Source organism: Perognathus longimembris, chromosome 4 (assembly GCF_023159225.1).
Source record: "Perognathus longimembris pacificus isolate PPM17 chromosome 4, ASM2315922v1, whole genome shotgun sequence".
NCBI classification, from domain to species: Eukaryota; Metazoa; Chordata; class Mammalia; order Rodentia; family Heteromyidae; genus Perognathus; species Perognathus longimembris.
Window position 1 is genome coordinate 54,624,035 of NC_063164.1, and position 20,848 is coordinate 54,644,882.

The window sequence follows — 20,848 nt, forward strand, 5'->3', positions numbered from 1 at the left end:
TTCTTATCTAGTGAACTACCTGTCACATGGTAGGATTTAATTACTATTTGGTAATGAGTTAATATATGCAAACATCTTTTGTTGTAATTTCGTGCATCAAATTTCTTATGGTTGTTAAGTCTATTTTATTTCTTTTGTATTAAATGTCCAAGTAGTGATGTTTCAAGAAGATGATTACTTTGGTAGTCTCCAAGAACACTGGCTTTGTATAATGAAAGAAGCCTTAAATTAAGCAGGAAGGAATATGGACTTGTGGGCCCTATCATAATGTCAGTGGAAAAGTGGCTTAGAATAGACCTTGAATGGCTTTTGTATTAGTCTGTTGATGTTTGCTTCCATAACAGAATACTACAGACTGTGTGGCTTAAACAGATAGCTATTTCCATAGTTCTGCAAGGTGTGAGTCCAGATTACGGTGGCTTCCTGGCTTTCAAGATGGGTACTGGATGATGAAGTTATAGGAAACCTGGACTAAGGATAATTGCTGGCACTACACATGAAATTTAGGACTGAGTGTTCTGACTTTGAGACAAAAAAGAAAATATGATGCTACTTATTTCTTAGTATTTATTAAGTTATTTGGGAAGGAGACATTTTTATCCTAACAGTGAATACAAAAAGGAATTTGTGATGTGGGTCCAAAAAGTAAGAATTTTTAGCATATCGTTTAGATATAGGCAATACCAGAAATATTACGAAAGAAACACTGAAGTTCAGTATGCTAGTTTCTTATAGACATCATGAAATTTGAAGTTATAATACTCAATTATATTTTAAAGGAATTCTTTGGATAACTCCAAAGTGTGAAATGTAGCTATGACATACCTGGAGAGTTTTAATACAAGCAATAGCACAAATAGGGAAATAAGCAGAGAGTTGTTAAACTAAGGGATAATTAGCATGTTGGTTATGACCCCAAGGAATCTTGTGCCTCTTGTTGCTACTGACGTAATTTCTTCTTCTAAGTATCTGTTCTTAGATTAATGTTAGTTACCAAAAGTGAATTGAGCCTAGTGTTACTTATAACAGAGCTTGACAGGACATAAAGTATTACTCTTTTCAAATTGGCACATAAGTCGCCATCCTGCAGAATGGTTTATTTCTTTTGAAATGGGAGTCAGGAATAAACAGAATTTCCTGAAAGGTTCACAGCCCCTTATTCTTAAAGCAGTACATGCAACATCATTGATAGCATATTATCACGTGATAATGAGTTATGCTTCTTGTTCAGAATAAATATAATTTGCTTCTTAACATTTTAATTATTACTTTACTTCATATTGCTAACATTTGTTTAGTTCCTGCATTTCCATGCCCTCAATTTTAAGAGGAACTAAGTTTCTCTTAAACTATTGAGTGACAGGCATAAAAATCTCTTAAAGTATGACCAAATTTACATTATTACTAAATGTCCTCTAGAATTATGCTAATATGTCTTTTAGAATTATGTTCTTAGGTCATTTCTTCTTTTCCATTCAAATCAGGGGTTTGCTTTGATCCTGAGAATCTTAATCTAGTACTGAGGCTTCAGATTTTTGCACACGACTCACCATAAAGTAAGTTTTTCTTTAGCTGGAGTATAACTTAAACAGAAGTTGAAGAAAGCACTTTTTACCTCCCATATATAAAGTGCACTCTGATGCTTCCATTCAAGAATGCTATCTTTCACCCTCAATTTTGATGACCTAGCTAACAGTTTGAAAAAATCACCGAACTAGAGCTGAGGGTAACAGCTAAGGAATGAGGATGCAGTCTGTCCTTGGCTTTTGATACTGTGCTTTTCAATTCGGGGTGTGTGTGTGTGTGTGTGTGTGTGTGTGTGTGTGTGTGTGTGTGTGTGTGTGTGTCAGAGAGAGACAGAGAGAGAGAGAGAGAGAGAGAGAGAGAGAGAGAATCCAGACCTTGTTTCCTCATCTAGAAAGTAGCGAGTTAGAGTTGGCCTTTACATTGCTCTCTATCTTTGATTTTATTCTTATCTGTCTTGTAGTTAATAGGAATTTTGGATCCATAGTTGAATCTCAAAGAACATTCAGTGGATTTTTAAACTGTTCATGTTTAAACAATCATCTCAGGTCATGTAGCTTCATATTTACTCTATAGAGATGAGAGCAGGTTGTTTTTTTAGTCCGCTATAATTATAGAGCAATAATAATTCTGTAGTCATAAAACTTTCATAAGAGATTTTCTCCATTCCTTCCTCTGCTTTTAAATTCATACTTGTGTCTGTATTCTTGCATGTGTTAGTGGAAGTCAGGGGCCTTTAGTAGTCCAGCACTTAATGGACTATGAGGACTAGGAGAAAATACAAGCCTATTCTTCTGGAGAAATTTCCACCCCCCATCCTTTGATTTGCCCAATTTAAAAGTATTATAGACTGTGATTAAAGATGTAATGAGTGTGTGTGTGGTTGTAGGAGGTACAACTGAAAATGGTTCTCTATCAGAAGCTAGTTAAAAGTGTTTGTTGATTTCTCTGTTGTATACCAGGCCCCTTGCTTCCCAGCTCCTTAGCAGTTTCTCTGTGGTTCACTTTAGTGATAGTCTCTTGTTCTAGAGAGTGGAAAATATACTTTACTATCAGCAGGGCTCTTTGTAGTGTTTGGCTGTGGTACCTGCAATATTCTGGATTAAATCCAAAATTCTGCTGGACCAGTGAGGCCATGCTCGTGGGGTTATAACTAGTAGCTGATGGAGCTAGAGGTAAGGTTAGGGAGAGGAAGACCAGGTTGAACAGGCTCTGATGAAAGTACTTTCTTCATCATCATCATCTCATCTCTTAAGGCAGAAGTTTATTTGAATTTTCCCTTCAAGTAGGTTTTCTTTTATTGAATGATTTAGGACTGAAGAAAATAGTTTTCTGGCAAGGCCACAGTCACTGTGGAAGGGAAGGATATGCTCTGGATTTTGGGAAGTAGAAGCAAAGCATAGGTGTTGAAGTTTGGCAGATTAACTCTGATCGCTGGCCAGGTACTTGTTAGTGGTATGACCTTGGGCAAGTTTTCCAAGATCCAGTTTTCTCACATATAAAATGAAGTTAATTAGCTGCTTGTACTTTTTCTTCTGAGAAGATTCTCTTCAGCACATTTTCCCATTTATTAAATGGGTTATTGGTTTTATGTTCTCTGTATATTCTTGATATTGGGCCACTGTCTGATATGTAGTTGGCAAAAGTTTTCTCCCATTCTGTAGGCTGTCATTTTAGTTTGATGACTGTGTTCTTTGCTATGCAGAAACTTTTTAGCTTGATGCAGTTGCATTTACAAGGTCTTTCTTTGATTTTCTGTGCTTTTGTATCTTTACTCAGAAAGTTTTTACCTGTGTCCAGGAGCTAATCTTTCCTGTAATAGTTTCATGGTTTCAGGTCTCACTTGGATGTTTTTCATCCATTTTGAACTGATGCTGGTACAAGGCTGCTTTACATTTTCTGCATGTGGACATCCAGTTTGGCCAGCAGCATTTGTTGAAGAAGATGTCTTCTAGTCTTTGTTTTTGTCTTCTCAGAATAAGAAATAAAAATGGCCAATAGACATGTGAAGAAAATGACCATAAAGGAAATGCAATTGAATGGCCATTATCTACAAAACAGCAGTATATGAGGGCCAGTGTATGGACAAAAGGGAACACTACTACACTGTTGGTAGGAATGTAAACTTGTTCAACTACTTAGGAAAGCAGTGTGAAGGTTTGTCAAAATATTAAACATACAACTGCACTATTATCCAGAATTTCACTCCTGGACATTTACAAATAAGAAAAAAAGATCAAAAGATTACAAATCAGGATATAGTAAATCTGCCAACATAACGATGTTTATTTCAGTACTATTCACCATTTCCAAGGTAAGAATTAGCCAAAGGCCCCTCAGTGGACTAATTGATCAAGAAAATGTGGTATACATACACAGAATTTCACTCATCCATTAGAAAGAATGATATTGTACCATTTGTAAAGAAATGGAAAGACTTGAAAAAATTATGTAATGAAATATATCAGGCCCAGAGAGACAAAGAATGTATGTTTTCATTTTTAGGTGGAAGCTTTCTTTAGTTTACAAACTTGTAAGTGAATATGTTGGGTGGTAAGCAAGTGTACACAAATGTATTAACTGAAATACAGTAGATTCAAGGGAGATATCAAATAATGTAATTCCCTAGAAAGCCAAAATCAGAGTTCAGCAAAATAAAATACCAGGAAACAGGTACTTGAAAGGGGTGGTGTTGTGACAAGGGGAAATAAGTAGAGGAATGAAGAGGAGAATGTAAGGTCCACCCCTGGGAAGGCTCCATGTGGTTGCCCCTCCCACACCTGTTTAAGTCTGTACCCCGTACCTGAGTTACCTAGGTAACTGGCACACCTGGAGGCAGTTACCTCCTCCTTTTCTTTTTTTTTTTTTTTTGCCAGTCCTGGGCCTTGGACTCAGGGCCTGAGCACTGTCCCTGGCTTCTTCCCGCTCAAGGCTAGCACTCTGCCACTTGAGCCACAGCGCCGCTTCTGGCCGTTTTCTGTATATGTGGTGCTGGGGAATCGAACCTAGGGCCTCATGTATCTGAGGCAGGCACTCTTGCCACTAGGCTATATCCCCAGCCCCTACCTCCTCCTTTTCTTTTTTTTTGGCCAGTCCTGGGCCTTGGACTCAGGGCCTGAGCACTGTCCCTGGCTTCCTTTTGCTCAAGGCTAGCACTCTGCCACTTGAGCCACAGCGCCACTTCTGGCCATTTTCTGTATATGTGGTGCTGGGGAATCGAACCCAGGGCCTCATGTATATGAGGCAGGCACTCTTGCCACTAGGCCATATCCCCAGCCCCCTTACCTCCTCCTTTTCTGAGGTCACATCCAATCCACCTTGCCTTATCTCCCACCTTTTCCTATATAATACAGCTCAACACAGTCCCTGTTCTCTTTCCTTTTGTCTCTTACTCTCCCTTGCTCTTTTCTATCTTTTCCCATTTTTTTTCTTCCCCTCTGTGTTCCCACGCCTTCATCTTGTGTGGGCTGGCAGTTTTCTTTCCTCCCAATAAACTCCTTTCTTCCTGAACCATGTAGCAAGTTTACTTTCTGGTGAACCTCACAGAGAAGAGGTGGGGAGAATGCAGTCAAGAATTCAGTGTATATCCTGCAAAATTAAGAGAAATGAGGGAAGGACTTGGTTGGAAGGGATGGGTGAGAATGTTAAAAGGAGTGACTTTGGTCAAGATGAATTGTATTCATAAACTGCTTTGTTAAATGATGACTTTATGAACAACTGCTTAAAAAATTTAAAAATAAATTTAGTAATGTAAATGTAAAAGATTATAAGGAAATCTTTGTGAGTGAAGTGCCTGCGGGTTTGTGGGTGGTCAGGACACAGGAATTTCCTTCTAGGTGAACACAGACTAAGCTTCCTTGAGGTAGGAGACTTGGGTTTGGAAGCACTAGGATAATTTGCTATGATCAGTAGATCATGGGCTGAGAGCTGATGGGATGCCAGAGGAAGAAGTAAGTGTAGAGCTTCAGCCCCATAGACACTCATTTGTATGTTTCCTTGGGGTAGGAAGTCATTCTTTGCATTATAAGTGCCATCCTTTTCTATTACATATATTAGAGAAGCTAATATTGATCTCTTTTCCTATTGCCAAAAGTCCCCCTTCTTTTATCCAATGACTGATTAGAGAGAAAATCTTTGAGGAGAAATTTAGATTTTTTGCACGTTGATCCTGAGCACAGGCTATTTTACTTTTTGGCTGTCTTAAGGTGGTACAAGCTCCATGTGATTAAGAATGATATTTTTTGTCATTTGTATGCAGAATTGAGATATCTTAACCTAGTGGTCTTTATACCCTATAGAATCTAAATTTGATTAGTAAGTCTTTGGGCTTGGCCACAAATCAATGCATGTGTGCATTTTGTTCTTATACAACATGATGACATGATCATCTTTTAGTAGTCTGAGTGCATTAGCTAATCCTCATAAAACTTGAGAAATATGAAATTTTTTAAATGCCAAGAGCTTTGGTAACAACCCATTTTTGAACAATTTTGCTTAGCATCCTTGAAATTAGTGCTTTTCAGCATGAGAGCTCTAGGGCTGATTTCTGTTTTTCTAATTGTAGAGCAAGAACAGAAGAAATAATCTCTGAGAGTGCTTGGGACAGATAAGATGCCCAGCATTTCATGGAAGCTCTGAAATACTCAAGTAGAGTGCTTTGGTTTTGGCTGACATGGGACAAGTGCCTGAAATATAGACTCTTCAGTTAGAAAGTTATCAGGACCCAGGGATGGCAACAGCACTCGTGTAGGTTGTTTATGTCGTTCTCAGGAATACATCAACTGGAAAAGTGTAGACTGCCCTTTTTCTCCTCCAGATAATTATTTGAAGATTTAAGAAACTTTTCAAAAAGAGATGTGAGATAGTGGTGTTTGAATGTCATAAGTAGGGGACTTAATATTTATTTATGAAAGAAAACCACAAATACTATTTTTATTTTGTTTTCAGGAAGTGGCGCTACAGCAGTGGTCCAGGCTGCCCTCTGCAAACCCAGGCAAGAACGTGTAGCAATCAAAAGGATCAACTTGGAAAAATGCCAGACCAGTATGGATGAACTGCTAGTAAGTAAAGGTGAATGGGGGGCCTGTTGCTTGGTCCTTGTGACATCTGTGAGTGTGGAGATAAGTGAGTAGAACAAGTGCTGGTGAATGAATGGATGTGGACTTCTTGATATATGTATTTCTTGGAAACAGCCACAGTACTTCCTTCTCTTGTGTAACTAATGATTCTGTGCCTGTGATTTTATTTATTTTCTACACTTTATTTATTTATTGCTGTGATGAACAGTATGTTGCACAGCCTGCAAATCTCCAGTGGTCTCAGTGTTGACATTCATTTTTATACATAGTGGAGCACATTGTGCGTGATGGCTTGAGGACATGTGATTTTTGAGCACAGAGTTTGAGGTCAAACTTCTTGGCCTCGATCTAGAATATTTGACATAAGTAGGAATCACCCTCTCACTGTTCCTTTCCTGAGTTTGGTTTTCTTACATAATAACTTGTATTTTTCACTTGAAATGATGTAGGTTACTGGTTGGAGTCTGTCTATGTGGATATGACTGTAGTAGCATTGGTTGGTTTAAAAGAACATTTGCTTTAGGCTTAGCTGACTCATTATCAAATGAACAGCTTCACAAATGGTTATTAGTTGCCCAGCAAACTGTGAAGAGTTTGAGAATTTAATCTCATAAATATGGTCATTGTTCTGCCTGCCAATTTTTTTCTTTTTTCCTTTGGCCATTTATTTGAGGATAATAGAAAACTGTGGTTGGAGGAGTTAACTGATTGGTTATCCCAACACTAATCCCAGTACAAATATTAGTCCAATAGCTCCATACAGGCTACAAAGTATAATGACAGTTGGCTCTAGATAAAGAAGCCTTTTGTTATATTCTACATTGGGAATGGAATGTTATTAACAAGAGCTTTTTGTCTTCACTCAGAATATAGCTTTTATTTCAGGCTTAGTTACAGTACACTATAGTATAAATTAAGTACAAGGGTAAAGCTGTACTTTTCCAGCTCTGTTTGGCCTCACATTTCAAATTAGGCTACACAATATGTAGATTTCACTAGGACTGAAGTAACAGATTATCTACTCAAATTAAAATTAAATCAGGAGCTTCTATAATTTAATGTTAACTTTTAAAATTCAGTTTTATGATTTAATCTTACTTTTTAGAATTTAGGGCCTTCCCTCTCCTCACAAATTTAGCTGTGCTTTGCTCAGCTACAGAAATGGCTACTGTATACATATTTGTTTGTGTATAGCCATTGTGGTGACCAAGAAAACTGTACCATTGTCATCCAACCAGTTTTCAAGGTCATTTTCCCTGAGTGGAAAAAGCATTGAGCAAACTCTGGAGAGAGTTGAATTCTGCTCCTCCCACTAAGCTGTTTCTTTTTCTTTTCTTTTTTTTTTAAATTTTAGTTGACTTAACTAATAGCTCAGGGGTATTGTAAAAGCGAATTAAATTTTAAGGCCTTTTCATTCCTTCTGAAGTCCTTAAACTCGGTGATTGTATATAAGTGTACATTAGCTTTTTTTTTTGTTAGTGTTTTTGAACGTATACATTTAAACTTAAGCACTATTGGAAAATATCACTCAAGAACTTTCTCCTGGTGTTTGTCCTAGCCATCCATTGTGTACCTTAAGAGTAGTTATACAGAATATGTTCTTCTGTGCTCTTATGCCAGGCAGTCCTGGAACCAGCCTTCTATGCTGAATGGAGGATGTGCCCTCAGTTGTGCAGGGACTTCATATTATCCTTTGGCATTTTTTTCCATTAGCAACTTGCTGCCTGTCTTGGGAGCTGTGTGAATGCTTGAGTAGAGGTAAGCGGGGCATCATTCCAGTTCTCTTCTTTTCCTGAGACTAATAAGCATAGTTGTGTCATTTGGGGGTATTTCTAAGTTAGCTCTCTATCTTAGGAATGAATGTTTTTATGGCTGTAGGCTGATTTATGAGATTGCCTTGTGGTGGTTAATTTACTTCCCTCCCTTTTTATCTTCCTGGGATGCCTAAGTTCTAGAGCATATATGCTTAATTATTTCTTATTAAATTAAAATGGTTTCTCATTTAAAAGGAAACTAAAATAATAAATTTATTGCTTCTATCTTCCCTTTGGCCTTTTAGTGTTAGGACCTATTTAGAGAAGGGAGGAATTGCTATGGTCTTCAGGATGTATTATTTCCTGGTTCTTAAAAAAAAAGAATTTAAAGTATAGTTTGCCTCAGGTTGTTAGGCTTTTGTGTTGTAGTTGATATATGAGCTTGTGTGGACCAAAGTTTCTGTCGTTCTTTCAGCTTGTAATGCTGCTGTTGCCTGCACTTTTATTATTTCTGTGGGTTCACAGTTTGGCAGTGTTTGGGCATCCGGTATCCTAATAATCCTTTAGTTCCGTCAGTGTGTGTTAGACACAGGTCATTGTGCGGCAGCATCTCACAGAGAGTGCCATGTGCTAACTGAAAACCAGTGTTCTGAGAAGAAACAATGACCATTGGGATCTTTATCTTGTGATGATGCTATGTCATAGAAGTCATAACTATTTGCTTGCCATTGGAACATCTGCCTCTTTTTATTAAAGTGCTTTCACCTCCTGACCCCCATTACTGCTCTGCCCTCATTCCTACTTCCTGTACTGATTTTATTCCCCTCTCTCTTCCCTTGCCTTCTATGCTTAGTTCTTTGGTAAGCTAGGCTCCACATGCAGAGCGATATGTGATGGCACACAAGGGTTTGGTTAATTGATCCTACGTACAGTCTGCTCCTTATTGGTGGGGATCTGTACATTTCCTTGTGCTTCTGGAGTCGATTCCGGTTTTGTTGAAGAAAGATCCAAGTTGTTAATGTGCTAATTACAATGATAATTTCTCCAAGAGTCAAGGGAGTAAAAGAAATGTTAGATGAGATAGATCACTGACATGAAATAATTGGTGATTTAAATTTACACTGTTGAATCATTTTTTGTTTAAACAGGTGGCCTATTTTGAGTGTTTATGTAGGTACATTCCTGTTTGTGTGACAATAGAAAATTTTGAACTGTCCCAAACAGAAAAATAATGACTGTCAGAAGTATGCTTTGTTTTAGTTTGTTACCATTACTGTATTTATTTATTATAAAGGTGGATGTGTAGCATTCAGTGAGTTTTTCAATAAAAGGTAATTAAAATTAGCTGGGCACTGGTGGCTCATTCTTGTAATCTTAGCTACTTATCAGGCTGAGATCTGAGAATCGCAGTTGAAAACCAGTCCAGGTAGCAAAGTCCTTGAGATTCTTATCTCCAGTTAAACACCAAAAAATCAGAAGTGGAGCTGTGGCTCAAGTGTTAAGAGTACTAGCCTTGTGCACAAAAACTTAGGGAAGGTACTCAGGCCTGGAGTTCAAGTCCCAGGACCAGTACAAAAAAAAGAAAATTCACCATGAAAATGAGTACTGTGTATAAGCTAATTTGGTAAATATAGTTTCTGTAGTGTGCTTAGTTCCATTAAAAGAGTGATTTGGGGGTGTGTATGGGATTACTAGACTGTGTGTTCACGAAATCTTATTCTAATTTAACAGCAATGCTAACAGTATGCTAAAAGCATACTCTAAAACTAATACTTCCATTGACATATGAATGTTATTCAGTTAATCTAAACTAATATATTTTTTGTGTCTATGGATTATTTTGAATTTCCTCATGTTGGGGGTTTGGCCTTTACCTGTGATCTGATTTCTAGGTAAAATGACCATATGGTTAAAATAATATTGTTGATTTGTTCTCTACATTCCAGACTATGTCAACATGTTGTCACCTTCTGAGATTTGTAGTTCCCACATTTGTTGTTAATCCCATTTGTCAATCTCACAGTGGTATAAATGGCTAATTGTAATTAGCTTAACAACTCTGGGAGGTAATCACGCTTACATAGAGCAAAAGCTTGTTAGCTGCATCATTATTAGGCCCTCTAGATATTATATACTCAGCTAGGTGGTGGGAAGGCACAGGGAGTTCTAATTTTTTGGGACTCCGTGAACTTGAGAGTCCTTTCATTTTTGTGTGGGGTTGGTATGACTTTTGTCTCTGTATTTTTCCCCCTGTTGGCCTAGAACTGGTTTAGCAGATTGGTAGAAAGGTTACTTTCCCCTAATATGCCTTTCATCAATGGGATTTCTCTCCAAAATCAACTTCAGACTGGCTAAAGGGATCGGACATACTTTCAGAACAGCATATTATATTCTATGTGGAGATGGCCTTGAGGTTTCTTGAAAGACCTTGGTTCTCTCTGGTTTGTGGTCAGGCTCAGTGGTTAGGGATCCTACCTTAGTGCACACTTGAGTTCTTTAGAATTCCTTACATGCGCGAATAATTTATCATCTTTTGGAAGTTGTTTGTCTTTTATCCTCTGTCATCAAGTGATAAAATAAATTCCATAAATATTTCAGTCCTTTTTATTTACATTAAAACCCGCGTTTTCTAGCTTTCAGGATCTTCTTTATTTTATCTGGGGATTGATTAATGTTTCAGATCATCACTTCATTTGATTTTATGACTTTTTTTTAAGCAGATATTTCCTAAGTAGCCCATGCTAACTCTGGTCTTATTGTGTAAGCTTAAGGCTTACCTGCAACTTGAGATTCTCTCGCCCTAGCCTCCTGCATACTGAGATTACAAACATTCCAACTCAGCCTAAGTTTTTCTGATATGTATGTAGACTTTCTCCTATCCCTTCCAACTTTTTCCCCAGTCAAATTCTCATGCTTTTAGTGTGCGTTTGATGTTGTTACAAATAACTGAACCGAACCTCTTTTTCTCATCCTTACACCCTAGTGCCATCAAAGTTTACAATTTGATTCTGTGTGGTAAGAGAACAATAGTTGGTAGAGAAATGATTGCCTAGGGACTAGGCAAAGTTCTTGTTTCTTTGAAAAAGAAAAATAAAGAAGAAGGAAAACATAGTTAAGTAGTTACATTATTCAGTTTTGTAATATTCATTAAACTGTTCTTAGTTTTGATAGATGACAGATGTGAACAAAGTCATTTCAAAGGAACAATGATCATATAGAGTGCCTGACATTGCACTTTGTGGTGGAGGACACAGAGCTCCCAGGGCCAAGGGATTGCTTCTTCTCCATTTCCCTGAAGAATCACTAAGGTCTCTGGAGGAACTTCCTCTTCTCTCCCAGCATAAGAAACAATTATACTAGATTCCAATTTTCCCCCTCAAAGTTCTGATTGTGTGTATTTAAAATGTAATTCTTTTAAACAAAAGTCATGTTAGATTCACTTTAAAACATCACTATCAAATCATGCTTTATAATTCAGGATAGAGTCAAGTCATTCTAGCTGTACGATTTGACATTACAAACCTAGTAAAGTCATACATTTGGATACAGTTTGCCTTCTTTTTCCCACGTACATAATAATGGAAGCTTCTTAGCCTTGAACTGGAAAAGTTTTGACATTCACTCTTTTCCTCTTCTATCATCTTTATAAAGGCAATTTGCCATCTCTCACAGAGGATTCATAGAGAAATAAAGAAACTCAGAGTAAACCCATAGCCCTAACTAGGCTTTCTGCTGTAATATTTCCTTTCTCTTGACTTGATACCTAACCATCCTCCCTCTATGACTCTATCACTCCCTCCTTTATCCCTCCTTCCTTTTGTTTCATCTTTTCTTCCCTTTCCCCTTCCTTTTTTTCCTTCCTCCCTCCTTTCCTTACTTTCTTTAGAGGAATGAGTTCCTCCCTCCCCTTCCTCCTTCCCGCCCTCCCTCCCTCCCTCTCTCCCTCTCCCTCCCTCCCTCCTTTTCTCTCTGTCTCACTGTCTCTCTCTCTCTCAATGTTTTAGAGGAATGAATTAGCTGTGAGTTATAGGGGAATTTAGGGACTAAAATTCTATAGACAGTTACCTGGTTTAATTATTTGAGAGGAATAGTTATCACCTAACAGTTACCTGTCACAGGTTTTATATTGAAATGATAATATTTGGGGAGCTCTGAGTGGTTCTTCCAGTCAGAAGTTTTCATTTTCCCTTTGTTCTTTTTAATTGAAAATTTTAAAGAAAAAAAAAGTAAGACATTGCTTATATATAATTAGAGGAAATCACTTGAATTATGCAGCTAGTCTTGCAAATGTTTATTGTAGCAAGATTATATTAGTTAAAAAGATTCTAGCCTTTGAGTTAACCCTAAATTTGTATAATTTGTGTTTGTGTTTTATTTATTACATCGACCTGAGTATTTTTTCCATTCTGTTTGAACTTTGTCACTTTATAGTTCATAAGTTAATTACTTACATCCCAGTTCATGCCTCACTGTATTGAACAAATTACATCTGTCTATTCCTTGTAGCCTTTTATGCCAAGCATTTTTCAAGAAAATATAAGCTTACTTCATTGTGTATGGTGCTCTTTTGAGCATTTCAGGTTTTAGTGATTTCTGTACTGTTATTTGACTCTTGCCACTTAACTTTGCACTTATATTCATTTGATTTAGTATTTGTGTTTATCCAAGTATAGTTGAGGACAAAATTAGAAATGGATTTTTCTTTTGCTACTTTGAAGACATGAAAGTATTTTTAAGCAATTAGAATAATTACATAAATGCAAATGAATGTAGCTCTGAAGTTACATTAGCTTAGAAATATGTGTAATTTGATTAGACAAAATAAATTCCAATTTTGGAATATCAAATTTAAAAGTTATGCTGTAGTTTCATCTGATGCTAATCAAATTCTGCAGTTAAATTTGCTTTTATATGTTTTTGTACACTTGTGAAATATGACTTGGTTAGATTTTATTTTTTTTAGATAAGGAAGCACAAACAGTGCAAAAGGTTTCCACTTGATGCTAACAGACACCCAATATGCAGGAAGAGTAGGAAAACCTTATGAAAATAGCGTTAGTCACAGCTCATTTTATTTCTTTACACTTCTGGCTTAGAACCAGGGCCTCATGAGGTTTTGTAGAGTCAGACCATACCCAGCAGGACCCCCAGCCTTATGTCGCACTGTTCTGTGTGTCACTTTTGTCATACTCATTGACTTCTAGAAATTCTTGAGGTTAAGACAAATGTTTTTGTCTTTTTTTTTTAAATCTTGTCTTACATTGCCTTTGTTACTTTCACGTGAGCTGAACTGCTGCTGCATAAGGAACCCTGGATACTCAAGGTGAAGGTTGCAGGGGGTGATGAAGAGTCTCTGTCACTTTAATCACATCACTTTAATGCTTGGAAAAACTCAGATACCAAGTCTTAGGAAAATAACTAAGTGGCAGAGGACATTTGTTAATTCATTTCTAAGGAGTACTAGACAGACAATGCAACTCACGTTTTTTTTATTTCCTTATTGTCAGAGTGTTGTACAGTGGGTTACAGTTTCATACGTAAGGCAGTGAGTACATTTCTTATCCATCTTATTACCTCCTCCTTCATTTTCCCCCACCTTCTCCCTTTCCCGTTTCCCTCCCACACTTGAGTTGTGCAGTTGGTTTACACCATATAGTTTTGTAAGTATTGCTGTTGCCTTGGTTTGGCTTTTTATCTTTTGTCTCTCAATTTTGATATTCCCGTTCCCTTTTCTAGTTCTAAGACACACACAGGCGCACACACACACACAGATAATATCGAGGGTACCAAAATCAGTTACAGTGACATCAGGGGTTAAAACATGTGAAAGAAAAAGGGCATAATTTCACATGGCATGTTGATAATAACAGCAGTGTTAAACCACTTGTTTCCATAAATTGGGAGTTCATTTCACTTAGCATCATCTTATGTGTTCATACATACATAGCTATTGAGCTATTGTGCTTTTCTGGTAGGATAATCCTAGTCATGTACTAATTATTCCCGATGAAGGAAACCATAGAGTCTATGTTTCTTTGGGTCTGGCTCACTTCACTTAATATTTTTTTTCCAAGTCCTTCTATTTCCTTACAAATGGGGCAGTGTCATTCTTTCTGATAGAGGCATAGAATTCCATTGTGTATATGTACCACATTTTCCTGATCTATTCATCTACTGAAGGGCATCTGGGTTGGTTCCATATTTTAGTGATGACAAAGTGTGTTGTGATAAACATAGTTGTGCTGGTGGTGGCTTTGGTGTGTTTTTGCTTGTAATCTTTTGGGTAGATGCTCAAAAGTGGGGCTGCTGGGCCATAGGGGGCAACTCACTTTTCTCGAACAGGTTTTACTTTGTTGGCTCAAAAGAGATGAGAACTTGCTGTGTATCACTTTCATAATTAAAAAAATCTCATATAATTTAAAAAATAATGACATTTTTCATAATTGAAAATGAAAATTAAGAAAAACACATTGCAGGGCTGGGAATATGGCCTAGTGGCAAGAGTGCTTGCCTCCTACACATGAAGCTCTCGGTTCAATTCCCCAGCACCACATATATGGAAAACGGCCAGAAGGGGCGCTGTGGCTCAGGTGGCCGAGTGCTAGCCTTGAGCAGGAAGAAGCCAGGGATGGTGCTCAGGCCCTGAGTCCAAGGCCCAGGACTGGCCAAAAAAAAAAAAAAGAAAAAAAAAAAGAAAAAAAAAAGAAAAACACATTGATCCTTTAAGAGATTTTTGAAAATCTTTTTCTTCCATTTCCTGTCTGATATTTGAAATTGCTAAAGTTTATCTTTGTTTATTTTAAATCCTGCTACTTAAACAGCATTTGGTTATTTGTGAGTATTGATTAACTTACCCTTCCTAGAGATAACTGATATTCTGGAAGTGCCAACTGGAGAATGACCTTTCTTCAGTGTTTTTATTTAACCAGTTGTTTCTATGTCACCTCAGAAGTTATTTAAGTGCTTGGAGGTTAGTGCTTATAGTTTAAAGGTGTATTTGGCTCTCCATCGCATTTGGAAATACACATTTCATTTGGTAGTGCTTGCAAATTGTACATATACATCTTATTTCTTTCTTAGATTAAGTTGCAGTGTAGAAATATGTTCAGGAGCCAGACACTTCATGGCATTGGAAGGAAACTTGTTTTTTGGTGATTTGCCAGAGGCAGTGCTTCTCAGCCTCACTGACCTGGGAGCTTTCAAAACTTATTCCCAGGCTGAACCCTAAACCAGTTTACATCGGTTTCCCTAGGCTGGGACCCAGGCATTGATGGTTTGTAAAGCTCCCCAGTGATTTCAATGTGTAGCCAAGATTGAGATACATTGCTTTCAAATAAAGTTAGAAAGAATAGCTCCTCAGTATTAATTGTACATAGAAAGGAGGAACTTGAATAGGTTTGATTTCATAACAGATTGCCACCATTATCAGCTAAGGAAGAATTTATTTAGAATTTACATAGGCTGGTAAAATATGAGGATGCTTCTATATTTCAGAATTCATTGACAACTTTCTCCTTTCAGTAACAGTATCTCTTTCCCTTAGTGCTTTGTGCATCCCATTGTTTCAGCGTTAAAAGAAAGCTTTAAGTTTTTTTCCTAATTCTTTATATGCTCAATATTAGTTCAAAGAACTTTTAGTAACAATTCTTTATTTTCCTTGAACCTATTCCCTGTGTAAATATTTAGACTTCTTATTCCAAAAGAGCTTCAGGCAGCTTACCAGGATACAAGGAGGTAGAAATTAAACACATAAAGGACTAATTTGTCAAGCACAGATGGGGACATTGTGGTTTGAGTGAAGCTGGCTCTTTATTCTACGTTGTGCCTCTCTGTTTGTTCAGGTGACCTTTCTGCCTTACAGGCACCTCCTCTAGCCAGCAGGTGACCGTTTGCCAGAGTCTGTCTTTGCGCCTTGGAGGCTGAGCCAGGTACTTGAGACACTTGAGATTAGTGGTCAACCTGGGTACACTCACATGCAAGTAAGGACCTGAGACAGAGACGTGTAGACTGAATTGTCTTTGAATATTGCATTACATGTGAGGCACTCTGTGAGAAGTTTTATATCTCTCCTCTTGCATTTTCCAAAATGTTCCCCTGTAGATGGTATTGTTAAGCTTGTTTTACAGAAAAGGAAATAAGGTTTAAAGAGACTGGGGAACCTGCCTGGGTAATTAGGCAGATATGGTAGAGCCACGCTTTGAAGCCAGCTGTGACTTAGGGTATAACGTGGATATCTGCATATAGCCTAGGCTAGTCTCCAACTTGTAATCTTCCTGTCATAGCCTCCTGATTGCTCAGAATATATGTATGCTCTCTTTAAGTAATTGTAGATCAGACCATAGTTAATTAGTTTCTTCTTGTCCATAATACTGTGTATAGAGGAAATAATTATTTTTGGTATTGAGAGGACAAAGGCCATATAACAAGAAAATCTCTCATAAAAATGTATTCAACTACATTTTTTTTGCTATAAAACAATGTTTATTCTGTAATACTTTGTCATAATGAATTGCATTTCTTTGGTAAAATAAACTTTATAAACATTTTAATAATCAGAGATTAGATACAAAAATTTAACATTCGTAAATTGTTTTAAATGTGAGCAAAGACTGGCAACTGAGAAGTGGCTCACGTGTGACTTCTACTTGCAGTTCAACTCAAGACAATTTATGCTACATCAGGAAAGAGGAAACAGTTTCATAACAAATTTCTTGAATCAGAAGTACTCTCATACTTTCATTTAAAAATAAATAAGTTACAATGAAATGGCAGTTATACATTTTATACACTATGATAGCAACTTAATATTTTAAAATTAAGCATTTAGTTTAATAAAAATGTACAACAATTTTAAAAACAAGTTTGTTTTGACAATGGCACTGGCAGTTAGATGCAAAGAATGTATTTTAGGGGAGAGATGGCAGGTATAACATTAAAATATTCTATCTTGCCTTTCAGTAAATATTTTGACTACGTCATTAACACTGAAGTAAACTTTGTTTAGATCAAAGCTTACACATTTCAGATGAACAAAAAATATAAAGTATATGTAAACCAGAAAGCCCCAGTTTTTTTTTTAATTAAATGCTATAGTCTCCACATAAGGATGTTAAGCTATTGTTCAAACTACAATTTTTTATGTTGTGGGAAGAGATGTTTTCCTTCCAAATTCTTCATTTCTGTAGAGTAGCATACAGTTGTTTTTTTTTTTGTTGTTGTTGTTTGGTTGGTTATGGGGTTTGAAATCAGGGCCTAAGTAGTGTCCTTGAGTTTTTCACTCAAGGCTAGAGCTTTACCACTGTGAGACACATCACCACTTCTGATTGCAGATAAGAATCTTATGGGCTTTTCTGCTCCAGCTGACTTCAAACCATGATCTTCAGATCTCAACATCCTGAGTAGCTAGGATTACAAGCCTGAGCTACTGACACCCAGCTACTTTGTGTGTTTTATATCTTCAAATTTTGGGTCTTATAAATTTTTGTGTTTTTCAAAGTTGCTATGTCTACCTATGGGCCTGTGCTATGCTGTGCTTTACAAAGCTTTGCCATTGCCCGTAGTAGCAGGTCCATCTTTTCCACGTGTGGCCCAGGCAGAGGGATGTGGTAGCAGCCACTGCTGCATAGTAGGTAGTTTGGGCACTTTAAAGGGCAACCCTATTTTAGGATGGTTTCTTGCTCCTGTAAAATGTTACTTCAGATGCTGCATGAGCACATTATTAATCCTTAGTCTGGCACTTGGTGGTATGTCAGAGACTTTCTCTGGACTCCCTAGGGAGTCCTGTGTGAGTTCTTAATGGCACATTTTACAGATGTGGGCCAGATTTCCAGTTCGGTGATTTTCTTCTTTATTCTCTTGTTTTCTGTCTCCTATTAAATGGAACTCACATCACTTTAACACGACAATATTCTTTAATTTTTGAATAATTTTTCATTTATTGTCGGAGTGATGTACAGAGGGGTTACATTTTCATACATAAGGCAGTGGGTACATTTCTTGTACAATTTGTTACAACTTCCCTTATTCCCCTCCCTCCCCCTCCCCTTTCACCCCCCCTCCCATGAGTTGTTCAGTTGGTTTATACCAAATGCTTTTATAAGTATTGCTTTTGTCTTTTTATCCTTTATCTCTCAATTTTGATATTCCCGTTCCCTTTCCTAGTTCTAATACAAGTATATACAGTATCCAGGGTACTCAGATGAGATACAGTGGTGGCACAGGGACAACCACAGGAAGGGGATACAAGAGGAACAACAACAAAAAAAGCTATTGTTTCACATGGTATGTTAAAAATAATTACAATAGTGATATAAAACTCGTTTCTATAACATGGAGTACATTTCACTTAGCATCATCTTATTTGTTCATAAGGGCATAGCTATTGGGCTCTTGTGATCTTTTGCTGTGACTAGCCTAAACCTGTACTAATTATTCCCTATGGGGGGAACCATAGAGTCCATGTTTCTTTGAGTCTGGCTCACTTCACTTAGTATAATTTTTTCCAAATCCTTCCATTTCCTTATGAATGGGGCAATGTCATTCTTTCTGACAGAGGCATAAAATTCCATTTTGTATATGTACCACATTTCCCTGATCCACTCATGTATTGAGGGGGGTCTGGGTCAGTTCCATATTTTAGCAATGACAAATTGTGCTGCGATGAACTTTGTTGTGCTGGTGGCTTTAGTGTGATCTTGCTTGTAATCTTTTGGGTAGATGCCCAAGAGTGGGGCTTCTGGGTCCTATGTTTAGCCTTCTGAGGAATCTCCATACTGCTTTCCAGAGTGGCTGAACAAGTTTACTTTTCCACCAACAATGTAGTAGGGTTCCCTTTTGGCCACATCCCCTCCAGCATTTGTTTTTGTTAGTTTTCCTGATAATGGACATTCTTTCTGGGGTGAGGTGGATTCTCAATGTTGTTTTGATTTGCATTTCTTTTATGGCCAGTGATGTAGAGCACTTCTTCATGTGTCTCTTGGCCATTCCCATTTCTACTTCAGAGAAGTCTTTTTAGTTCTTTAGCCTACTTGTTGAGGGGGATGTTCTTTCTTTAAGGATTTCTTTTTGGAGGAATTTAATTTTTTCCATCTTTCTTCCTGTTCCTCTTCTCAGCTTGGACTTGATGAGGACCTGTCCTCCAACCCAGCCCTTAATCTCATCGCCCTCCTGACAGTGCTTTGGGTTTCCTCTTCTCATCTTCCCTCAGACCTGCTACCTCTGCCTTCCACCAAAGCTCACTGTACTTTGTTGCCACCCCAAGCCTGGTTCCTTGTCTCACAGCATTAGTGTCACTTATGCCTGTCAGATGTGCAGACTCTCAGGCCCCTCCGGACCTGCTACATTTTAGCCTGCCAGGTCCCAGCCTTTCCATGGGGCCAGTGTTTATATTCCAGTTTGTGAAGTTTTGTTTCACAGTGTGCTCTGCTTCAGTTCTAAAGGGAGTCAGATTGTAGAAAGCATATTTGATTACAGAAATACTTTTTTTTTCTTCAAGTTTTCACTTCTTTAGAAGGCAACTATACAATGGTTAGGGAAGATTCTAATGGGTCAGTAGAGGACCCCATTTTTTCTGTTATGTGTAGTAGCAGCACAGGTCCTACCCTTGACAGAGTGACAGGTGCTTTTCTTGAAAAATAGTCTCTTCATGTCCTTAGGCATGAGAAGCACCCATGGAATGCTGAAGATTTAAATGGATAGGGAAAGAGTAGGTGTTGTAGACTCCCAAGCCAAGTGGCCAAAGCCCAGGAGGCTGTGTGGAGGAAGAATGGAGATTGTAAACTAGCAGACTGATGCAGATTCGATCCCAGGTCCCCACCTTTTCTTCCTTTGTCTGTACTCTGCTCCTGCATTGGTATTGGTGGGAGCTTTATCTGTGGTGACTCTTGTCATTTTTTAAGAATTTCTTTACCCATAGATTATGTAAGAGAATTGTACACACACACACACACACACACACACACACACACACACACACAAACACACACTGCAGGGTCAGAGAAATGTGATGTTTGGGGTAGGGAGGAAGAGGTACCATAGCTATCTAAATGCAAAGGAAGTGTTTTTCCAACCTGGCATCATTGGAAATGACTATCTTTTTGCACAAAGATATGTTATTTGTTGTACATTTTGGTTATTGATTTGAAAGTTTAGAGATAGGAGGCTAGGAAGATATTCACTTACACTGCTTATGTAGTGCCAAGATATGCTCTATTTTTGTGAATGAAAAGGGGCCTCTGCCTCATGCTTCAGACACTCCAAATGGGCTATCCCCACATCGGGTCTGTGTTGGTGAGTTAAAGTAGGAATGGCCTGCAGGATTTTGTTTCACCCTGGAAGCTTTTCATGGTATAAGAACTTGACACCGGAAACACATGGAAACTGGACCTCAGGTTTCAGATCTTGTTGACAAATTGAGAGCTGAAAAGTGTCAGACATAGGAAATTATAATTACTTAAGTGGGTAAGGGGAGCAGTGGAAAAATGTGTTTATCTT

General features: G+C 37.8%; 1 protein-coding gene across 1 annotated transcript in view; it reads left to right on the plus strand.

Moving 5' to 3' along the window:
- Stk39 (serine/threonine kinase 39) overlaps positions 1-20,848 on the plus strand; it is a 267,321-nt gene that overhangs the window by 44,399 nt on the left and 202,074 nt on the right. Inside the window, exon 2 of the mRNA XM_048345293.1 lies at positions 6,472-6,584. Within this exon, the coding sequence (XP_048201250.1) occupies positions 6,472-6,584 (113 nt within the window). The remainder of the gene's footprint in view (positions 1-6,471; positions 6,585-20,848) is intronic.